The sequence below is a fragment of the Taudactylus pleione genome, unplaced genomic scaffold (genome assembly GCF_031769625.1).
Source record: "Taudactylus pleione unplaced genomic scaffold, aTauple2 ptg000329l, whole genome shotgun sequence".
NCBI lineage: Eukaryota > Metazoa > Chordata > Amphibia > Anura > Myobatrachidae > Taudactylus > Taudactylus pleione.
The window spans coordinates 7,556,072-7,577,457 of record NW_028284730.1 but is presented as its reverse complement, the minus strand read 5'-3'; the positions used below and the strand labels follow the sequence as shown (position 1 = coordinate 7,577,457).

At 45.4% G+C, this 21,386-nt stretch overlaps 1 protein-coding gene across 2 annotated transcripts in view; it reads right to left on the bottom strand.

The window, feature by feature from the left end:
* The window catches only part of DOCK5 (dedicator of cytokinesis 5), a 100,117-nt gene extending 82,112 nt beyond the window's left edge, over window positions 1–18,005 (bottom strand). For both annotated transcript variants that reach the window (XM_088443376.1, XM_088443377.1), the window contains exons 1-3: window positions 17,450–18,005; window positions 8,059–8,142; window positions 5,146–5,186 (exon numbers count right to left, since the gene is read on the bottom strand). In XM_088443376.1, the coding sequence (XP_088299502.1) occupies window positions 5,146–5,186; window positions 8,059–8,142; window positions 17,450–17,492 (168 nt within the window). In that variant the 5' untranslated portion in view covers window positions 17,493–18,005. The remainder of the gene's footprint in view (window positions 1–5,145; window positions 5,187–8,058; window positions 8,143–17,449) is intronic.
* Between the last annotated feature and the right edge of the window lie 3,381 nt (window positions 18,006–21,386).

Here is a 21,386-nt window from a genome sequence, read left to right as displayed (position 1 = left end):
ATACGTTGAGAGCACATAGTGAGAGGAACATACAATTACAGAAATGAATCATCACAAATAGATAGACGTACAGAGAGTCCATATTATGTGGTGAAGCAGCAAAAATAAAACTATTCATGTCGGCTTCATTTCATTGTTTTTCAGTGTTCATAAACACACAGACGGCATTTAATCATCTTAGACGATTTTCCTATGCTAGCATTTATTTAAAAACAAAACAACAACTTAAATCTAAATATGAAATTGGCTTAAACAAAAGGAGCTACTAATACCATTCACAAATGTATGTGTCCTCAATCACGCCCCTTAGCTATTAGATGTGCATCCCCCTACCCTGGTACAGGGGCATAGCTTGGGCAGAGCAGGAGTACACACATATTATACACACAATGTAGGTAGCTCGGCACTTCACTGACATAAATATGTGCTCTGTTGCCCTCTGGAACCGAGTAGATATATGTCACGAGTAAGAAACACAATTCACCCTGCCCGCACATTGGCCACAACGCCTGACCAGGCACACTTCAGTGCTGGAGGAGAGGGGTGTAGCACCCGCCTGCCCCAGGTGCCATGGCTCGATGCTATTCCGATGTTTGGGTATCCCCCCGGACCTCCGGTAGACTGGGTTGATCTTCCACAATCCGGTCACTTCTAGTGAAGTGGGAGGTATGGGGAAATATACCGGGTCTGTAGGGGGGGATCGGGGTTAGTATGATGTTATTCAGTGCATTTTGTCATGACAGGAATGGGGCCCAATGAGTTGAGGAGCCTAGCCCTGCCCCCGGAGCGGTCATCTTTTCTCTATGCTTCTCCAGGAGAGGAGAACAGTATCAGCAGCATGTAGGCCTCACCATCACACATAGGGCCTGATTCAGAGCCGGACGCTCTGACAAGAGCGCTCGCTCTGAATCAGGGCCCTCCTACCTAAAATTGGAGCACCTCCTGGCCGCTCGCATAGCTGTGGGTTACCACCCACAGCTTATGCAAGCGGCCAAAAAGATGGTCGCGATGGTCAAGATCATCGCGACCATCGGGCTTGCGACGAGACCCTGCGGTAGGGTCTCGCTGCCGCAAGCCCAGGAGTGCTTTTGGCTCTATCAGAGCCAAAAGCACTCCCACTGACATCACTAGTGATGTCAGTGGGGCCGGACCCAGACGGTAAGCATTTCCATGGGAACGCCTCAGTCTGGGCAGCCACGCCCCCGGCACGCCCACCAAAAGGGGCGTGCTGTCAATCAACACCCCCTTTGGTGCGAGACCCATAACGACGGCTTGGCCGTTCGTTATTCGGGTCTCGCGCATGCGCACGACGGAGGCGCCTCCGTCGTGCGCATGAGCACTTGGGCACCATCGACCTGCTTGCGAGCGCTCAGCGCTCGCGAGCGGGTCAGAATCAGGCCCTCAGTGTATAGAACACTGGAGGAAAAGAGATGGAACCTCATGGATTCAGTGACAGCAGATGTTTTATATTGCATTATGGAACTTTTGACATCTACATTCCTAAACAGTGTTGTAAGTCTACTCCAGTCATTTTCCACAAGGTTACCCCCTGGCAGACCATTTGCGTTATTTGTACCCTCAACATTTGTAATGAATATACAGTAATTATTATATCAAATGTTTAGTCACCTCTGTATATAAAAGCAATTAAGGTGCTACAAATAAGATTGAAATAATAATAGTAATAATGACTCAATAATAGAATGAATTGTACATATAAGATTATCTGGGTTTAGCAAAATCCAGATTATTTCTGATTCAGACCCGGTCGCAAGCGCTCGCAACCGGGTCAATGGTGGCCCAGAGCGCATGTGCACAACGGAGCCGGCTCCGTTGTGCACATGCGCAAGACCCGGATAGTGACGGGCAATCCGTCGCTCCGGGACTCGCACCAAAGGGGGCGTGCTGTCGATGTTGAGTGACAGCCCGTCCCAATTGGTGGGCGGGCCGGGGGGTTGGCTGCCCAGACGGAGGCGTTCCCATGAGAACGCCTACCATCTGGGGGCAGCCCCACTGACATCACAAGTGATGTCAGTGGGAGAGCTTTCGGCTCTGTTTGAGCCGAAAGCTCTCTGGGGCTTGGGCAACGAGAACCTACCACAAGGGTCTCGTCGCAAGCCCGATGGTTGCGATGGTCTTCACCATCATCATGGCCGCTTGCTATAGCTGTGCGAGCGGCCAGGAGGCCGTTCTAAAAAAACAAAAAAGACCGGCCCTGATTCTTAGCGAGCGCTCTGTTAGGGCGACCGGCTCTGAATCAGGGCCAGTGTCCCCTAATGTCAGAACATGTGACTATGACATCAGCTTGTGATATGTTTTACCATATAGTAACCATTTTAAAGTTAACAAATGTAATCATTAAAGTTAAAAAATGAAAAAGTCTATTCCTATAATTGTTAGGACATATCATAACTTTTAATAAAATATGTGTGACCTGGGTCGTTCAGAGAACAACGGGAGCACTGGGAGGCGTGGTCAAATCTAGGAGGCGTGGCCACACTCATTCCCCCAAAAATAGCCCTGAAAAATACTATAAAGAGGCACTGCAAATGGGTACATTTATCCCCCTTGCCAGCTGAAGTGGGCCCCTGCTGGTCCCCTCCTACAGGTCCAGGCCTGGGTAGATGGTACCCCCCACCCCCCTCTCAGTTCCCCTGTGTGATAAATATATTTTTGTAGGAAGCACCAATGAACACATCACTGTATTTTCCTGCCTGTTATCAGGGCCCTACTGTGATGCATGAGGCTAGAGATCCCCAGGACACTGCTTTCCCTATGTGTCTAATGATCACCCGGATGTCCTCCACTGCCTGGGTACGCCAGGTTAAGAGCTGGTGGTCTACACTAATCTCAGTTTGATTTCCACATGGACACGAGTACTGACTATTAAAGCATAGAGTACACACAAAGATCAGGATAACAGTACTGCAGAAAGGACAATAGGGAAACGTCATCTGTGAGGTATGCACCTGTACAAGCACAATAAATTATCATATACATGTTACTCATGGACTATGGGGTCAATGTAATATGTCTTGGAGAGAGATAAAGTGGATGGAGATTCAGGACGAGATCCATCAAACCTTGGAGAGAGATAAAGCAGCTTTCCAGATTCCAGCGGGACAGTCCAGTTTTTTGGGCACTGTCCCACTGTCCCACCCGCGGGCCGTAGTGTCCCGGCAGTCGGGAGGTCGGGGACACTCAGGCACTGCCGCAGCTCTGCTAAGCAGAGAGCAGTGGTGCCGTGAAGCTGACTGGATTCCATTCAGTGCAGGGAGAGGGCTGAGGGCAGCCCAGCAACTGACGGAGTGCTGGTTTCGCCCCCAGCATGACGTAAAATGGGGGGCGTGACTTGAGGACACCAAACTATGTGTACCGGTACGATATATCGGCCCGACATGTTGTACAGCGGGTACACATTAGAACTATGAAGTACGGAGCAATCCCTTGTTCCTTCCTTCATTACCTACAACGGTACTGCATGCGATATGGTCCAGTTAAACGCGCAGCACGGGCGACCAGACGATATTGCATGCGCCTGCAGGAGCGCGCATATCGGCCGTAAACACTGAGCATTGCAACCAATTTGTTGTTCCGATTTGAGCTGAAACTACATATCGTGCCGACATCGGCTAAATGTGTACCCCGCTTTAGAAGCCAATTGGTTGGTACTTTCTCTCTCTCCAAGATTTAATACATCTCACCCTAGTCACATAACATTAGCACGTATTATGTATTCTCTAACAACAAGACACTGTCTCCATGGTTTCCCTTTTTTTTTTTTTATTTAGTATTTTTTATTGAAAATGTTTTCCAATATATACAATATAACAATAAAACAAACAAACAAAGTAAAACACAATAATTATCACACATCAAAATCGTAAAACACATCCATCACGAATATAGAATACCTACACGGTTTACCTAGTATAAAAATGTACACAGTATATTTGAGTGTATTCACTAAGCCTTGGAGATAAAGTGGAGAGAGATAAAGTACCAACCAACCAGCTCTTAACTGTCACTTTTACAGGCTGTGTTTGAAAAAGGACAGTTAGGAGCTGATTGGTTGGTACATTATCTCTCTCCGCTTTCTCTCTCTCCAAGTCTTAGTGAATAGACCTCACTGTATTAAGTGCACATATAACCAACATTCAGTAAAGGCAGCCATTAATAAGGATCAAGTGACATCAGTGAGCATAAGGCACTTTGAGGTCTATTCATGAAGCAGAGAAGACCCCTTATTAGCTGAAATCAAGGCTCTTCTCGGCTTCGTGCTATTCATGGTGTAGTTTACCGTGGAGAAGTGTATTCATTCTCCAGCTCAGCTTTCCATCTGACGACGGCGTAATCTGTACCGCAAGCCGAACAGAGCAGGGAAGCTGCATACTTCCCTGCTGTCTGCCAGGCACCTGACGCTGGCTCCACCCCCTTTTCCCAGCGCCCATTGTAGCAGGTCTGACCTGACCTGCTGCTCTCGGATGCCGGGGCATGCATAGTGAGGAGCAGGCATATCGAGCTCCCGATATGTCTGTCTTCTCACTGAGTACAGGTATCGTGGAGGGGCCGGATACCGCAGGAAGTGTAAAATTATATCACATCGATCTGATGCTATATATTGTGAGCCACTTCCTGTTGTACATCAGGGATGGGGAACCTCAGGCCCGAGGGCCGTATAAGGCCCATGGAACCATTTGGTCTGGCCCACTGAGCTTTTTTCTGCTAGCCTCATCTGGCTAGCAGGGTGCGTAGAACGGCACCCTGCAGCCAGAATCTATGCCAGTGCTGCCTGGAGCATCCTTAGGATGCTTCAGACGGTCACACTGCTGCCCTTACAGCTCCCTGAGGATGCTCCGGGCATTGCTGTAATCACCAGCGATTGTGGCCCTGCCCCCGTCTGACATCATACGGAGGGGCATGGCCTCACCGGGCCCGCAAATAATGTTCTATATATCAAAATGGCCCTCGGCAGAAAAAAGGTTCCCCACCCTTGTTGTACATGAATAGACCCCATGTGCTTCTCACCTCAGTGAAGTCACCAGGCCACAATATGGCTGCCTCCAGTGTGAGGGACAGTCACATTTAAAACCAACTAATCTTTTATGTTATCATGTGCTGCTCACTACCAATCAGATCGCTCACCTTCTTTGATTTGTTCCTCCACGTGACTCCTCTATACCAACCTGTAAAAAATAAAAATACATTGGAACATGTAGCAACAAATTGAGACAGATCTCTATGTTTTTATCTAACTGCTAATACAATAGGGATCATTTCCTATAAATGCTTTGTAGGAAGTTTTCCCTAGGAACAAATAAGATATTTACTTTTATTCACATGATTTGATTGCAACATAAATGTCCCCAAAAAGTTTTTTCACACAATACTTATGCAGTCACAAACTCCGAACATGTTTGGTTGGCATTCCTTGTGTGTATATTATGGTCAAACAACTGTACATGGCAGCAGGCTTCCATGGCACATAAGGGGTTAAGCCTTGCAAGACAAGAGCCACTGTACACAATGACCACATTCTGTCCAGTGAAGGGAGTGGGTGGAGATGTGAGATTTCTGCACTGAGGCTGAAGGTCACTAGAATCAATGGAGTTATAAAGGAAAAACTCCACAGGCTCATTTCTGCCATAGTTATTCTCCCTCTACATAAGCATTATATGGTACAATGTGCCCTTCAGCTGTATATCAAATGGCTATTACAAGTCTTCAAAAAGCTCTGCGGCCATATAGAGAAACAAGCATGCAGTGTGTTTTAATATTGATTGAAAAAAAACAAAAACATGATTATTATTATTATTATTATTATTAATAATAATAATAATATTTACAAACAATTTCTTATTCATTGGACATTAGCCTTTATCCTAATTATTTTGCAAATAGGCCGTTATTAAAAACCACCCTATGGAATAGTCAAATGAATGAGTTCGTTTTGCATCTGAGGGCACCTCCATCCCCCAGCGGATGGTGTTAGCGCCATACTTTCAGTGACTGTCACATCAACAAACGTAGGGACAGCAATAGCAATCAAACATATTTATCACATATTCGTTAAATTATATTTCATAAATATAATAATGCCTATAGGTGTTTATCTTCTTAAACCCCAGTTTTCTGGGTTGAGTATGGGTTCCCGCCGGTCAGAATACCAACACTGGCATCCCGAAAGTCAGAACCACGACACCCGTAGGCAAGTATACTACCACTAACCCTAACCCCTAGGGTCATTCCGTGTCAAATCAACACACTGATTTTACCTCACCAGCTCAGATTTTGTTAAAATTTGGTATACGGAGAGTATATATGTAGTCTAAGAATAATACAAATCATTATTTAAATATCTCATGCCATTTCCAAAATATGTAAAGTTTTCAAAAATCTGACAAACGCACAACCAGCATATTTTCTAATCACCATAACAGCTCTCCTAATTAAGCTAGAGAGGTGGGAGTCATTTTACTGTGTTTTTTTTACATTTTGTATTACTCTTACACTACATATATACTCTCCATATACCAAATTTTAACAAAAACTGAGCTGGTGAGGTAAAGTGTGTTGATTTGACACGGAATGGCTCCCTACCCTAACCCTCCCTCCCCAGTGCCTAACCCTTAACCCCGATACTTACCTTCGGGATGCTGGCGGGCGGGATACTGGAGCCGGAATCCCGACGCTGTCAGGATTCTAGTGCCAGTATTTAGAACGTCGGCATCCCGCACGACTACATCCCCAATTTTTCTTTTTTTTTTCTTTTTTATTAAGAAAAGAAGGCACTGAAAAGGAACTTTAAAATAAAACTTATCTTATGGAACATTTGTTAGCAGCTCCTTTCTCAGAAAGGAATTTTAATATTATATATATATATATACACACACACACACGTATATTTATTTTTTTCACCTGTTACTGTATTCCCTTTACTGTAATATTAAATACCTTCACTGTCAATCTGCATAACACTCATTTATCCCTTTACATAACAACATGCAGTAGTAGACTGCCTAAAACATGTGCTGTCCTGTTTATATTGTACAGGCCTGATCGCTAGTCTGACAGCGGCAGCTGGAATGGGCACCTGGTAACTCATGCAGGTACATTTCCCAAGCTCAGGCCTCTGATTGTTTAGGGGCATAAAACCAACAAAACAATGGGACATGAAGTCTTTTGCAGGGTATATTTGCCACCATCTGCTTCGTCTTAACTGCTAAGTGCTGCAACACCATTATATCTATTCCAAAATACTGTAAAGTGAATTCTGGACAAGTCATACACCTGGAATAATGGTGTTTATACTGGGCCTACAGTATATATAAGTCGCTAAAAAGTCACGCAACGCAGGCGTCTCATGGGTGAGCGTACAGTTGCAATTTAGAAGCACAGTCTCAAATGGCCTGGGCGTCTGTGGGCGGTGACTGGAAGATGTTATCGGAGTGTCGCGGGCGTATCGCTGAACTGGTTGAGAATTCAGACGCTTAATTGCGCACATTAGAGGCCGTACTCTGTCTGAGAATCTGCACATAGGATGGAACTGAGGGAAAGTTTCAATGGTGCGACCGATGGTTGCGTCAAAACAAGTAACCAAGCGGTATTTCAGTGTCTAAAGATGCTCAAATTGGGCGTCTTAGCCCTTGCACATGCCGATGCACGGATGTTCACCAAGATAGGGCTTGTAGCGGTATTAGCATGAAGTTGCACACTACACCAGCAAAATACACAGACGCGGCAGAATCAGCGTCACAGTGACAAATCTGATGGCTGAATGACCAGGTGTGGATGAGTACATTTCTCAACCTGTCCTAGGGGTGGACCAAACATTAGCAGCACAAGGGCCATAAACACACATCTATGGAATCATGAAGTCATTGGTTGTTCCAGCATAAATTATAAAAGAAATCTGATCAGATCTTTTTATAGCTCAGGACGATGGTCAGTGAGACTCAACCGCGTTGTGATCAGGAAACAGATGGGTCATGTTCATATGCAGCCAGTTCCTTACATAGAGACGAAAATCGAGATGGATATTGACTGTAATCCACTCACCCTCATATGTCTCGAATATCTGCACTGTGTCCCCCACCTGCAGGCTCAGTTCTTCATCATGTGTTGCTTGGAAGTTGTAAATGGCTGAAAAGAAGGTAAAATACAGCATTTAATTTACCAGATCCAAGTGTAACATCAAAAATAACAATAAAAATAAATCATTAGAAATGAGAAACAGGTATATACCTGTTTCTCATAATACGGGAGGTACACTTCCAGCAAGCACTGGGGAATTTCTGTTTGAGGAGCTTCACAAAATAAGTAAATAACTTCCGTGGGAACAGCACCGACTAGATTTTCTGTCCAGTTCAAGCAGCTCTATTCACCTTAGCACAGCTCCACATCCTGAGTGACATACTGAGGCCAGGGGAAGAAAGGACCTGTCTTATATGTTCCAAGCTAGAAAGCTAACAGCTTGCTATAGCTGGCCATACGTGTACCCCTCATATGTCACACGTCACACTTATAAGGAAAGTTCTGGTCAGGAGAAAACAGGGTTTGTGACCAATAAAAAAAATCTACAGAGGGCGAACAGGTCATTTCTGTTTTATCATTTTGAGCAATTGCATGGTACTACTTCTTATGTTCCCATGCCGACTGACTCTACATGGTTCTGCGGTGTACCATGTAGATTCTGTATACAGCAGTGACGTGCGGTGAGGTAAATGGCTGGGGAGACACTGGCTAGTATCAGAGCCAGAATTACAGATACATGTATGAACCTGAGGGTTCATGTGGGCACTGTACAAAGGTACAACAGTATATAGTGCTGGAAATTTGGTGAGTTTTGATCAGGGATGTGTAGAAATGGTAGACAGGGGAGGCAGTGCCTCACCTGTCATAGAGGCAGTGCCTCACCTGCCATACACTTTTTATTTCAGAGTTTTGACTATAAAATGTATTAGAATACAAAAAAGATGTTTATAATATTTTCTTATTTTTATAGTAAAATTTTTGGAGTATACTGAAGTATGACAGGAAAGGCTCTGCCTCACCTGACCGCACATCACTGGTATACAGCCATTTGGTATAATTGTGTAACATTAGTAAAGGACAAGGCCACTTAGCCTCAAAACTTATATTCTCAGATAGGAATATGAAAGCAACATTATTCCGTTACTGTTAAAGTGACTTCTCAGTTAAGTATTACGTCCCCCCTCCTTACAAGTAGCACAGACTCCTCCACCATCTTTACAACAGGATTTGAAACATGTCAAAGAGATAAGGACGCACACATCTGAGCAACTGTGACATCACTTGGCAACAGGGCAGGGGCAAGTCCTGAGGGACCACTAGGTGGCACTACCCCACCCACCACTTGGAAGGGCACCCCAACCATGCTGCCTCTTACCTTGGCAGGTAGGAGATAGGGACAGCGTGCTCAGCTCTTTGGACTGGGTGTATGGCGCTTGGCAGTGACATCATAGCCAAGCAATGGATGCTATTTATGAACGATATGGACGATAACGTTTTAACGATGGATCGTTCATGTTGTCCAGTGTGTATGCAGTGAACGATCAACGATGCGTTAAAGATATATCCCCAGTCAGCTGAACATGCAGCTCAATCTGGGGACATCGTTAACAATGCCATGCTTCTGAATCACACACATCGTCTCTTGTGTTTAAGCCTTAACATGGACTTAGACGAGCAGCAGCCAGTATCAGCAGCCAGTCACATGTAAGAGGCTGTGGACTGGTTTTCATTCATGCCAGCAGCCAGGACTATGTGCGGGGGCAACACCCGGGCATTAACATCCCAGGATTCAGGACATTTAGTGTTTTCTGTGCCACCTAACCTTTGGCACCAGAGGCTAATGGTAGCAGCCGCCCTGATAGCGCCTTTCCCTGCATATGAAGCAACATTTGGGTCATTCCATGTCAAGTGGACCAATTTTATAGATTGTCCCAACCTGACATCTCCAATTTTGATAACATTTTACATGAAGGTTGGCATGCGTGTCGGACTAACTTTGGGAAAAATTGAGTTCACAATATGCAATAGTATCAAAACTATGGTCCCCGGAGTGGGGGTGGGTGCAACCTGTCAAAATTAGACATGTCAGATGGGGACCCCTGGTCCACTTGACATGGAATGACCCATTTTTGTACCACAGCAAGCTGCCAAGCACTCTCCCTCATAACATGGCAAACTGCATCAGAGGAGTGTCAGAGAGCATGATTGGCATATATAGTTCCAGTTATTATATCTATATTGTTCAGCTCATTAATACACGGCCTTTACTGCAAATTCATAGCTTTACTTGCTGCCAAAAGCACAATAAACTACTATTTTAATCCCATCCACTAGGTGATCATAGAAGATGTAGGGGCTTATTTACTAACTGATGGTCCTCCCAGCCGGATTTAAGATGGCAATAATATTAAATGTAATTCAATAGTGTTCTGCATTTAATATTTCCCTTTTAAATCCTACAGCCAGGTGGTTTTGGCAGTTCACAGAGAGAAACTAAAATGAAATTTAATACAATCTGTATGAAAATAACAATGTGATAACATTCATCCTCCACCCAATGAACACTTCTAAGCACGCACCCTCCTTGTTTCCAGTTCTCTATCTTTATAATGTATTTTACTTTCCAAAAACTTCCTGTGTTGGCAGTCATTAAGCTGTGATATGGCTGTTATTACCCAAATCAATGGAAGCAGACAGAAACAACTTAGCAGTGAATAGACGTGACTCAGGTTTCCGGCTTTCTGTGTGCAAATGAAACACCTCTGAACTTTACTCTACATGTGAGCGAGATAGAGAGGCAACAGAGACAACGTGCGACATCACCGACAACCATACCTAGTGATATTTATGGGCCTAGTTAATTACGGATCGTAATATTGCGTCCACACGATAGTATGCTAATCCATTGCGATCACAATCCAAAGTCAGCGCTGCATAAGGACGCTCACTTTACTTACCAGTCATCCGTGATATTTAGCAGAATAGCGAAGCCATCGATACAATCGAGTACCATCTCAGCCTCGCGCACGCTTGCACAAGCCCCGACCTTACTCAGAAATTGCTAACAACCACGCATGCTATCATGTCTCAGGCTGCGTAGGGCATCGCAGTGGCTAATTTAAGCATGCCCCTGCAACGCCGTTGAAACGCACTGGCACGCCTGCGTTCGACCGAACACCCCACCGTTACCACTAACAAACGGCACTTCCTGTCAATCATCCTGCGATGGGTCTGCGTAGTCACTGCGATCACAGTTCCGATTGCAGTGACTTGTTTGCACACCTGCCCTGCAATGCATACGCAGTACGCAACAATCGGCCGTTTGCGTGCGTAATCGCAGTTGCGATTAGTAGTGGCCCTATGTTAGCACAATTAGTGCACAGTCAGAAGGAAGCAACGAAGGAAGCAAATATTCTCAGTTTCACATGAATTTGGAGCATTCAAACTCTTCAGACCCTAATGCAGAGGTTCCCAAATTCGTTCCTCAAGGCACCCTAACGGTCCAGGTTTTAAAGATTATTATTATCATTTATTTATATGGCTCCACAAATGTTCCGCAGCGCCTTACAAAGTGCATAAACAAATTGTTGACAAGCGACTTACAGAACAATACAATACAGGACATGGATAATATATATTGCTACATTAGCGACCATATCACCCAGATAAGCAACAGAACATAAGCAACCAAGTGTTAGGTGCCCTAGTGGTGAGTAAGAAGTAGATGAAAGTAAAGTAGGGAGCAGCACAAGAGAGTAGAGGGCCCTGCTCGTAAGAGCTTACATTCTAAAAGGGAGGAGAATACAAACAGGGTTGACACAGATGGGGTAGATGGGGCGGAAAGAGCATGTGGCAGAGAGTTAAAATGATAGCTGGAAGGCTTTGATGGTGTAGTGGGTCTTGAGAGCCCGTTTGAAGGATTGCAAAGAGGTGGAGAGTCTTATGGGGAGTGGGAGAGAGTTCCAGAGGTGGGTAGCAGTGCGGGAAAAATCTTGGAGGCGGGAGTGGGAGGAAGTAATCAGCTGGCATGAAAGGCGGCGTGCATTATTTAAATGAAGAGAGCGGAGAGGAGAGTGAAGGGAGATGAGATCAGAGATGTATATGGGGGAAGATTGGGTGAGGGCTTTGTAAGCAAGCGCGAGAACCTTAAATTGGGTTCTAAAAGGGAAGGGGAGCCAGTGGAGGGCTTGTAGGAGAGGGGAGGCATTTGGAGAGGAAGATAAACCGTGCAGCAGCATTACGGATAGACTGGAGAGGAGAGAGATGGGATTTGGGGAGGCCAGATAGGAAGAGATTACAATAGTCCAATCTGGAGATGACCAGTGAGTGTATGAGGGTATTTGTAGCATCCTGGGTGAGATAGGGTCTGATCTTAGAAATATTTTTGAGATGGAAACGACAGGACTGTGAGAGGTCCTGGATATGTGGTTTGAAGGAGAGGGATGAGTCCAGGATAACTCCAAGACAGCGCACCTTGGGACTAGATGAGATAGTTATTCCATCAATTGATAAATAAATAGTGGGAAGTGAGGTTATGTGGGAGGGTGGGAAGACGATCAGTTCTGTCTTAGACATATTAAGTTTAAGAAATAGCTGGGACATCCAGTAAGAGATAGCAGAGAGACAGTTGATACGAGATACGAGTCAGAAGATAGGGGGAGAGATCAGGGGAGGAAAGGTAGATTTGAGTATCATCAGTATAGAGATGATAATGGAGGTCAAAAGAGCTGATGAGTTCACCTAGAGAGAAAGTATACAGGGAGAATAGGAGAGGTCCAAGAACAGAACCTTGGGGAACACCTACTGTAAGAGGCTGAGGGGGGAAGAGGAGTCATGAGAGGAAACAAAGAAAGAAAGATCGGACAGAGAGGTAGGACGATAGCCAGGAGAGGACAGTGTCACGTAAACCAAGGGAGTGAAGGATATGCAGCAGAAGAGGGTGGTCCACAGTGTCAAAAGTAGCAGAGAGGTCAAGGAGAATGATAAGAGAGTAGTGGCCCTTGGATTTGGCAGCAAGGAGGTCGTTGCTGACTTTCGTGAGGGCAGTTTCAGTGGAGTGGAGAGAACGGAAGCCGGACTGAAAAGGGTTAAGGAGGGAGTGGGAGGAAAGAAAAGCGGTAAGGCGTTTGTAGACAATCCGCTCAAGGAGTTTGGAAGCAAAAGGGAAGAGAGAGATGTGTTGGTAGGTAGAAAGAAGGTTAGGATCAAGGGTAGGTTTTTTAAGAAAGGTGGAGACAAGGGCATGCTTGAATGCAGAAGGAACAGTGCCTGATGGGAGGGAGAGGTTAATGAGGTGCACAAGATGGGAGCAGGCAGAAAGAGAGAGGAAGCGGAGGAGGCGGGAGGGGATAGGATCAAGGGGGGAGGTGGAAGGGGGGGGGGGGGGGGAGGACCAGATGAGGGCAGTTGGTAAAGTTGATTGGGAGGGGTGATCTGGGAAAGGAGGATTTGGACAGCTGGGGGACTGGTTGGATATGATGTCCTGACGTATGGAATCAATTTTAGATGTAAAGTAGGTACCAAAGTCAAGGCCAGAGAGCAAGGAGGGGAGACGAGGAGGGGGTGGGCGAAGGAGGGATTGAAAATGGTGAAGAGACGCTGTGGATTAGAGGACTGAGAGGAGATGAGGATCTTGAAATATGACTGTTTAGAGAGGGAGAGAGCAGCACTATAGGATGAGAGCATAAATGTGAAATGGAGAAAATCTGCCTTAGAGCGTGATCTTCTCCACTGTCGCTCGGCGGTTCGTGAACACTTTTGCAGGTATCTGGTGCATTTGGAATGCCAGGGTTGAGGAGTAGATCTGCGAGTGTGAGTAGTGATCGCCGGAGCAACAGAGTCCAGAGCAGAAATAAGGGACTCATTGTATAGGGAAGTGGCTTGGTCAGGGCAGGAGAGAGAGGATAGGGAAGAGAACTGAGTCAAGCAGGGAAGATAGTGTCAATGTTACGTTAGTGATGGTGGCTTTTGGAGGTAGAGGAGGGGAAGGTGAGAGGGACAGGTTAAAAGAGATAACCATGCTTGGGCATAGGAGACTTAGGGTGCATACACACCTGCACGATATCGGCCCGATTTGATCGATTTAGCCAAATTGGAACAACAAATTGGGCATATCGTACAGTGTGTATGCCCAATCTGCGCATACCCGCGGTCGCATGCGATATCGTGCGATAGGCTGTGCTGCACGGTTAATTTGACGATATCGCATGTGAGCCTGTACATGTTAATGAAGGACGGAACAGTGATTGTTCCGTCTTTCATTAAATCTTTCAAGTGCGTACCGGCAATTATGCGATGTCCAGGGTGAAGGCTAATCGCCCTGAACATCAGCAAAATTGCCGATCGTTTAGGTGTGTACCCAGCCTTAATTAGTACTACAGTCTTTTGATTTAACTATCTGTGCTCAACCATGGATATCCTTAAAACATGGACTATTAGGGTACCTTGAGAGTCGTGTTTGGGAACCTCTGCCCTAATGTTGAATAGTTTTTGCACCTTGCAATTCAGATGGCCAGAGTTAGGTTGCTTTAGAAATGCACTGGATGATAGAGCTAGATGTCCCGATTAACATCCCATCAGAATATTTTAAATGTTCAATAGAACATCTTAACAACTGGTCATGAGCAACATAAAGCTCAACAAATCGGTCAATGAAAGGTTAGATGCCTCTAAGCTTAAATACTCTCTCTCTATAAAGCGCCATTCCTTTCTACTGCCTCATGCATCAGTGATGCTACTAGCTCCTAGGAAACGATTAGGCTGCATTCTAATTTATATTAGTTCAGCCCATATAATAGCTGTCTTCTGTCATAGGCAATGGGTACACATTTGTTTTATTGCCAATTCAATTATTCATAACATACAATTTCTACTACATGCTATCATACAAGCCACTTACAGCAGGAATGTTTATGCCACTGACACTACACACAAATGGAGAAAGATTCAGAAGTAATTCTAGCAGTTTGAAAAGAAAAATGGGCACCGACAGCCAGAACAAATTCACCATAAAAATCAAAAACATTGAGGCCTTGGAGAATTAGCCAAATACTCATCCAATGCAGAGATAACTGGGCCTGTTACAAAATATAATTCTGTGCAGAAGTAGGCAAGCTGTAGACCTTCAAAATGTGTATGATGAACTACAATTGCCAGAAAGAATTGTGAGCTCGTGTTCATTCTAGCAGTCTGCACCTGTCACAACTCATGCAGTTCCTCTTTCCTGCCTGAGGTGTCGCTCTCCGCTCTGGTGCTTCTAGCACACTCCGGTCTGTACCTCAGCAGTTTGTTGCATCAGCTAACTGTGCTAAAAGCACTAGAGCAGAGAGTGACACCCCAGGCAGGAAAGAGGAACTGCATGAGTTGTGACAGGTGCAGGGTACTAGATTGAACACTATGAGCTACTAAGAACTATAAGATTAAGGGGTCTAATTATAATGATCTTATTGCAGGAAACAATAATGGCGCCCAAATTTAACAAAATGCACCCGCAGGGACAGTGGCTCTGACAGGTGCCCGTCCCTGTGATGTGCTGGAGTGAAGTGACAGCGTTAGGGGCCTCTTCCCTCCTGTGCATGTGCAGTCTACAGACCACATTGCTAGTGAAGGGTTCCTATAGAACCCTCTCCCGGCTAGTTAAGAAACATGTAGCCCATAGACTACAGCGGCTTACGTCATCTTCAGATAAATCTCACAGCATTGCATTCCTCTAAGAAACCTATGACAGTTGGGGTACTGGTGGAAATGGAGGGCAGAAGCAGATACCGTAAATATCTGCTGCGATTCCTCCTTAGTACATCTGGGGGATACTTAATATTTGTGGGTGTTTTCTGGAAATGCACCGAATATATTGAATGATAAATGGGCCCCTATCAGAGTTGAGTATAGCGAAGGAGAAATTTTGCAACGCAGAAGGTGATACAATGATGAATTCCATAGAAAAGCCATTTATTATTATTAATAACAATTACTTATATAGTGCCAACATATTCCATTGCGCTTTACAATTGGGAAATTTCCTAATTTGGTATTTCATGGAAAAGGTGAATAGAGCAAGGACAGTGACGGTTACTTCATTCTACTATGGTTTGGAGGTAGTAACGTAAAGACAAAGTGCTCAATCCAATTAACTTGCCCCTGCACACCAGGGGGGGGGCAAGTTGGCGTTGCAACGGCGTGTAAATGCCGGCCTACCTAGCGCCAGATTTGTGGTATTTTGTGGCCCTATGGGGCTGCAAACAAAAATCTGCGCGAATCCGGCGATACTGTAAGTGTGGCATATACCTGCAGTTATACTCGCACCTGCGAGATAATCACGGGTAATTAAATTGAACCCAAAAGGTCAAGTTCTACCGCTGAAACGTGAAAGTTTTTACAGTAGATAATGAAACGGAGCAAATATTTCATGAAAATTTTAGTCGTCTACACGTCAACAGCTGGAAAGACACAAGATATCCGAACCTGAAAGATCAACAGGTTATTATCTCATATTCCACCCTGCAGCTTACACCTGTTTGTAAATGATCAGAGGACATGATGGACACAGAAAGTCAAGGTAAACTACACCCTGGGGCGGCCGTATATATAGACTATGAGACTGGAGGCCTCTCCGAGTCCCACACAGAATACACTGCGCCGCTAGAACCTTGGGAGTGGGTGTGGCCTGGTGCTTCAGGTGCAGGATTAGTTGAAGTAACTGCCAGCCTTTTGTACTGTACCATAGTGCTGGCTCTATACTGAATGAATAGGTGTGCTACTTTGTATATTAACCCCTTTGTATACCCTAAGTTTTTGTTTTAATCAGCAACCAGCTGTGTGACCTTTAAGAAATAAGTAATGTTTTTATTTGAGAATTCCACATTTAAGAAGACAGACTACATGACATTTACACACATATCCTGTGCATATTTTATGCCATGTGTTCAATAAAGCTACTGGATACACTAACCCGCAATGATAAAGCAAGGACAGGTGGAAATACAGTGTGGTGTAGACAATAATCAGTCATATTACAATGTAGCTGATGTAAAACAGCTGTAACGTGTATTTTATTAAGATGCAAAAGGAAAAAAAAAGGAAAAAAAAATAAAAATACAGAAATCCTATTTTCTGATAACAAATCAGGGTATGTTTTATACACAGGTACTTATAGCAAGTTGCAATGCATAATGCTAGCATACATAATGAACAGCACATAGCAGAAAGGTCAAACTTAGTATGCACAGTAGTAATAATAGTTTCTCAAGGATGCAGTGAGGTTCTGCACGAGTTAAGTCAGAACATCCAGAATTGTCAGTTTCAGAGATGTTCTGAAGAGCTTGCAATCTAATTGACGACAAGCAGTGCACTGTAGAGCTTTCTTTTAAAAAGTGATTCATTAGTGACAGTAAAGTGTTGCAGATAGGATGAGACTCACCCACTCCAAACTTCTCTCTCTTTGTGGGAATCCAACGGGCCATATTACATTGGGGTCCAGTGTAGTAAAAGTTATCACCAGTTAACGTGCAGGGCTCCAGCCCTCCCCCTGCTGCTCACTGCACTCCACCATGTTCCGTGACTCACAGGGACTCAGGGAGGGGTGCTGGGGGGTAGGAGTGGTTAGTGGTGCAGCAGAGGGGGGTAGGAGTGGTCAGGGGCACAGCAGGAGCAGGGTTGGGGTAGGAGTGATTGCTGTAGGGGGCATGAGTGTGTAGTGGAGCAGCAGCATGTGCAGGAGTGCTATAGGGAGAGAAGGCAAGATGTGGTCATTTAGCCCCCTGGTAAGGACGTGGATGTGAGAGTGGTGGGAGAACAGGAGGGTATGGGGTAGGACTGGTTATCTGAGGGCAGCAATCAGGGGGCACTGCTGCTGCGCGCCTGGCCGAGGTGTGCTAGGATGGCAGAGGAGTCCTGGATATGGGCTAGGCTCCTAGTGCAGCAATGTTGTGGCTTGAGTCGGTAATATGTGATCCCGGACACATTGCTGGAGGCTGCTCTGACCCTGGGATCTTCTCCTGGAATGTAACAGGGAGGAGGAGACAATAGTGCTGAGAGTGTAGAGACTATACCGCTGTTGGCCACTAGAGGGAGCTCAGCTCTATGAGGATCTTTACTGTTATTGGGCTGCATGATACTTAAGTTATAACTATTTGTTTCAGAAATAATAGCTGTCTTTCCCCAGAGTCAGTTCTGTCCGCTCCTTCATAATATTTGGCTTCTATTACCTATCCCCCTAATGCCACTGTCACAATATGCAAATCGCAGAAGATAAACACATGCAGCAGGTGGAGTATGTGGAACTATAAAGATGTACTTTCTTTATCTAAAGTGCTCATTTCATTATTTAAACATCAGTATGGATTTATGTTGTTTAGGGACATGTGTATCAAACAATGGGCATTATTCAGCTTGGATCGGAACTGCGATTGCAGAGGGTATGCAGACCCATCGCAGAGTGATTGACAGGACGTGCCGTTTGTGGGTGGTGATGGGGAGTGGTTGGCCATTTCTATGGGGACTGCTAAATTTTTTAATTTACCAAGCTCCAGAATGCAAAACATTCAGTAGCCTGGCCCCAGTAGCTTTTATATGGCTGCAATCCGCTAAAGTTTCCGGGAGAGGGATCCGTAGCGCAGTCAGGTCCCAAACCCAGAAGTAAAGTGATTGCAGGAGCCAAAGCTATAACTAGACTTTTTGATGCCCTAGGCCAGAAAGCACATTGCACCCCCCCCCCCTCATTTTTCAAATAAGGACATAAAGTGTGTGTTCTGAAAATGGGCGTGGTCTCATGGGGAAGGGGCATCACAAATCTGATTTGTCCCGTACAATGATGAAGGGGTACCGATCCCTTTGTACCACTGTTATCCAGGTGTCACTGCCAAATACAGTGTGAATCCAATGGCTGCAGCATACTTGCCTACCCTCCCGATTCGCCTGGGAGCCTCCCAAAAACTGGGTGCCGCTCCCAGCCCCCAGAAAGGCAGGCAAGCCCCCCCATGATTCCAATAGAAACCCCCACAGCGGGGTAATCTCGGCATTGTGAAGAGAGGGCGGGGCCACGATGACGTGATCGCCCCCAATGCTGCATCGTGGCTGTGTCACTCCCCTTTTCTGCCACAACCCCCCCTCCCACCGTGGAAGCCTGACCGCTCCTTCCCGGAAGGAGGGAGCTGAAAGTCTGCAGGTATGGGCTGCAGGAATTGTATTATGCAGTATATCTCACCAGCTGTGGATGTAGGAAAGTGCTGGTGATGCACCTGCAGCAGGATTTGGCCATCAGAACAGCTGTGATCAAGCCAGGAGCCGGCAGTGTAGGTATAGAAAGAGTGCTGCTTGTACTGTATATGCAGCAAATATCAATGGTGGGGAGGTCCGTGTATGTAACAGCGCCAGAAGCTGAACTTGCTGGTAAAGGTATTTGTGGTGTGTATGTTTGACCACCGGATGTGAGCCTAGCGGTTCAAATCCCGGCGCCGGCAGCCCAATGGAGGAGATCCCGACAGCGGAGGTAAGTTTACTATTCCTAACCCTCTCCCCCCCCTAACCCACCTTTAGGGGTGCCTAAGCTAACCTCCCCCCATAGTGCCTAACCCTAACCTCCCCCAGTTAGTGCCTAAATGTAACCCCCCCTCCCTGCAGCATAAACCTAACCCTCCCGGGGGGGTGCCTAAGGCTAACCTCCCCCCCCATGGTGCCTAATCCTAACCCCCCCTTCCCTTAGCCTAACCCTCCCAAGGGGGGGGGGTGTAACCCTAAATCGCCCCGTGGGTCCCTAAACGTAGCCCCGGCTACATGGATACATACCCCCGGTGTTGGACGATCGGTCCAACGTCCTGTCGGAGTTCCGGCATCTGGGTTAACATAGGTGTCGGTATTTTGACGCCTATGTTAGATTCCTTGCCAGGATTACACTGTCGGTATTGAGACCGGCGGCCATGCGTCATCCGCCGGTCTCAAAACTACATACCCTGGTAACACCTGGGTCGGGAATCAGTGGCTGTGTTTAGGGCTGCCATTAGAAATTATGTACATAGGCATCACATTTATATACTTTCAGAATAATCCAAGAAAATGGATTTGGACACCAATCCTCTTATACCACATTCATGCAGTTATAACTTGAGAGCTCCTTGTCATTCAGTTAAATTATCCTTTATATTAAATCACAAATTTTTTAACAGTCATACCCTGCACCTCTCACATTGACAGGCATTTAACACACATTTCTTAATACTGTCATACCAGGTACTTGAACCCATTACCTCTCACATTGCAGCCAGACACCGTAAGGGGCACATCCACTAGGCGATATTAACGAGCGATTGCATGATTATGACATTGTAAGCGTGCAATCGCTCAGTAATCGTGCACAAATCGTGCATGATTCGGAAACAAACCGATGCGCGCTCCCACTTGTCGTTTCCGACATCAATCATTGCCGATAACGACAAATTGACCATATTCGGTGATGATGGAGGGTGCCTACACTGAACAACTGATCGTTCAGTGTAGGCACTGCAGGGGATGGGGAACGACAGTAGGATTTCGATGTCATAATCGTACTGTCGTGTACCCATCTGCTAGTGGATGTGCGGCTTTACATATGGTGCTATTTGCGTCTGCAATTAATATCTGCAAATTGTAACTACATGAAGCTACTTTAATTGTCAGGTTAAAACCATTGCAAATAGGCAGATGTATGTACAGCCATGGCCAAAAGTTTTGAGAATGACACAAGTATTGGATTTCACAAAGTCTGCTGCTTCAGTTTTTATGATGGCAATTTGCAAATGCTCCAGAATGTCATGAAGAGTGATCAGATGAATTGCAATTGATTACAAAGTCCCTCTTTGCTATGACAATGAACTTAATCCCAAAAACAACATTTCCACTGCATTTTAGCCCTGCCATAAAAGGACCAGCTGACATCATGTCAGTGATTCTCTCGTTAACACAGGTGAGAGTGTTGACGAGGACAAGGCTGGAGATCACTCTGTCTTTCTGATTAATTTAGAATAACAGACTGGAAGCTTTAAAATGAGGGTGGAGCTTGAAATCATTGTTTTTCCTTTGCTTTGCACAAAAAGGGCTTCACAGACAAGGATATTGCTACTAGTAAGATTGCACCTAAATCAACCATTTATCTGATCAGTATATGGGAAAGATTAATAATTTGGAGTTGTGCACCTGAGATTTGTCTGTTTTTGTGCCTGCAATTTGTCTCATCAGGTAGCACCTCCCATTATATATATATTCAGGGTATGCAGTCCAGAAATCTTTCCCATATATTCTATTTAATGTGCTTTATTGCACACCTGAGGGAAAGGAGATGCCCTCAGTCTGGATTAGCACCCCTACCTTAGTGGTTTAAAAGC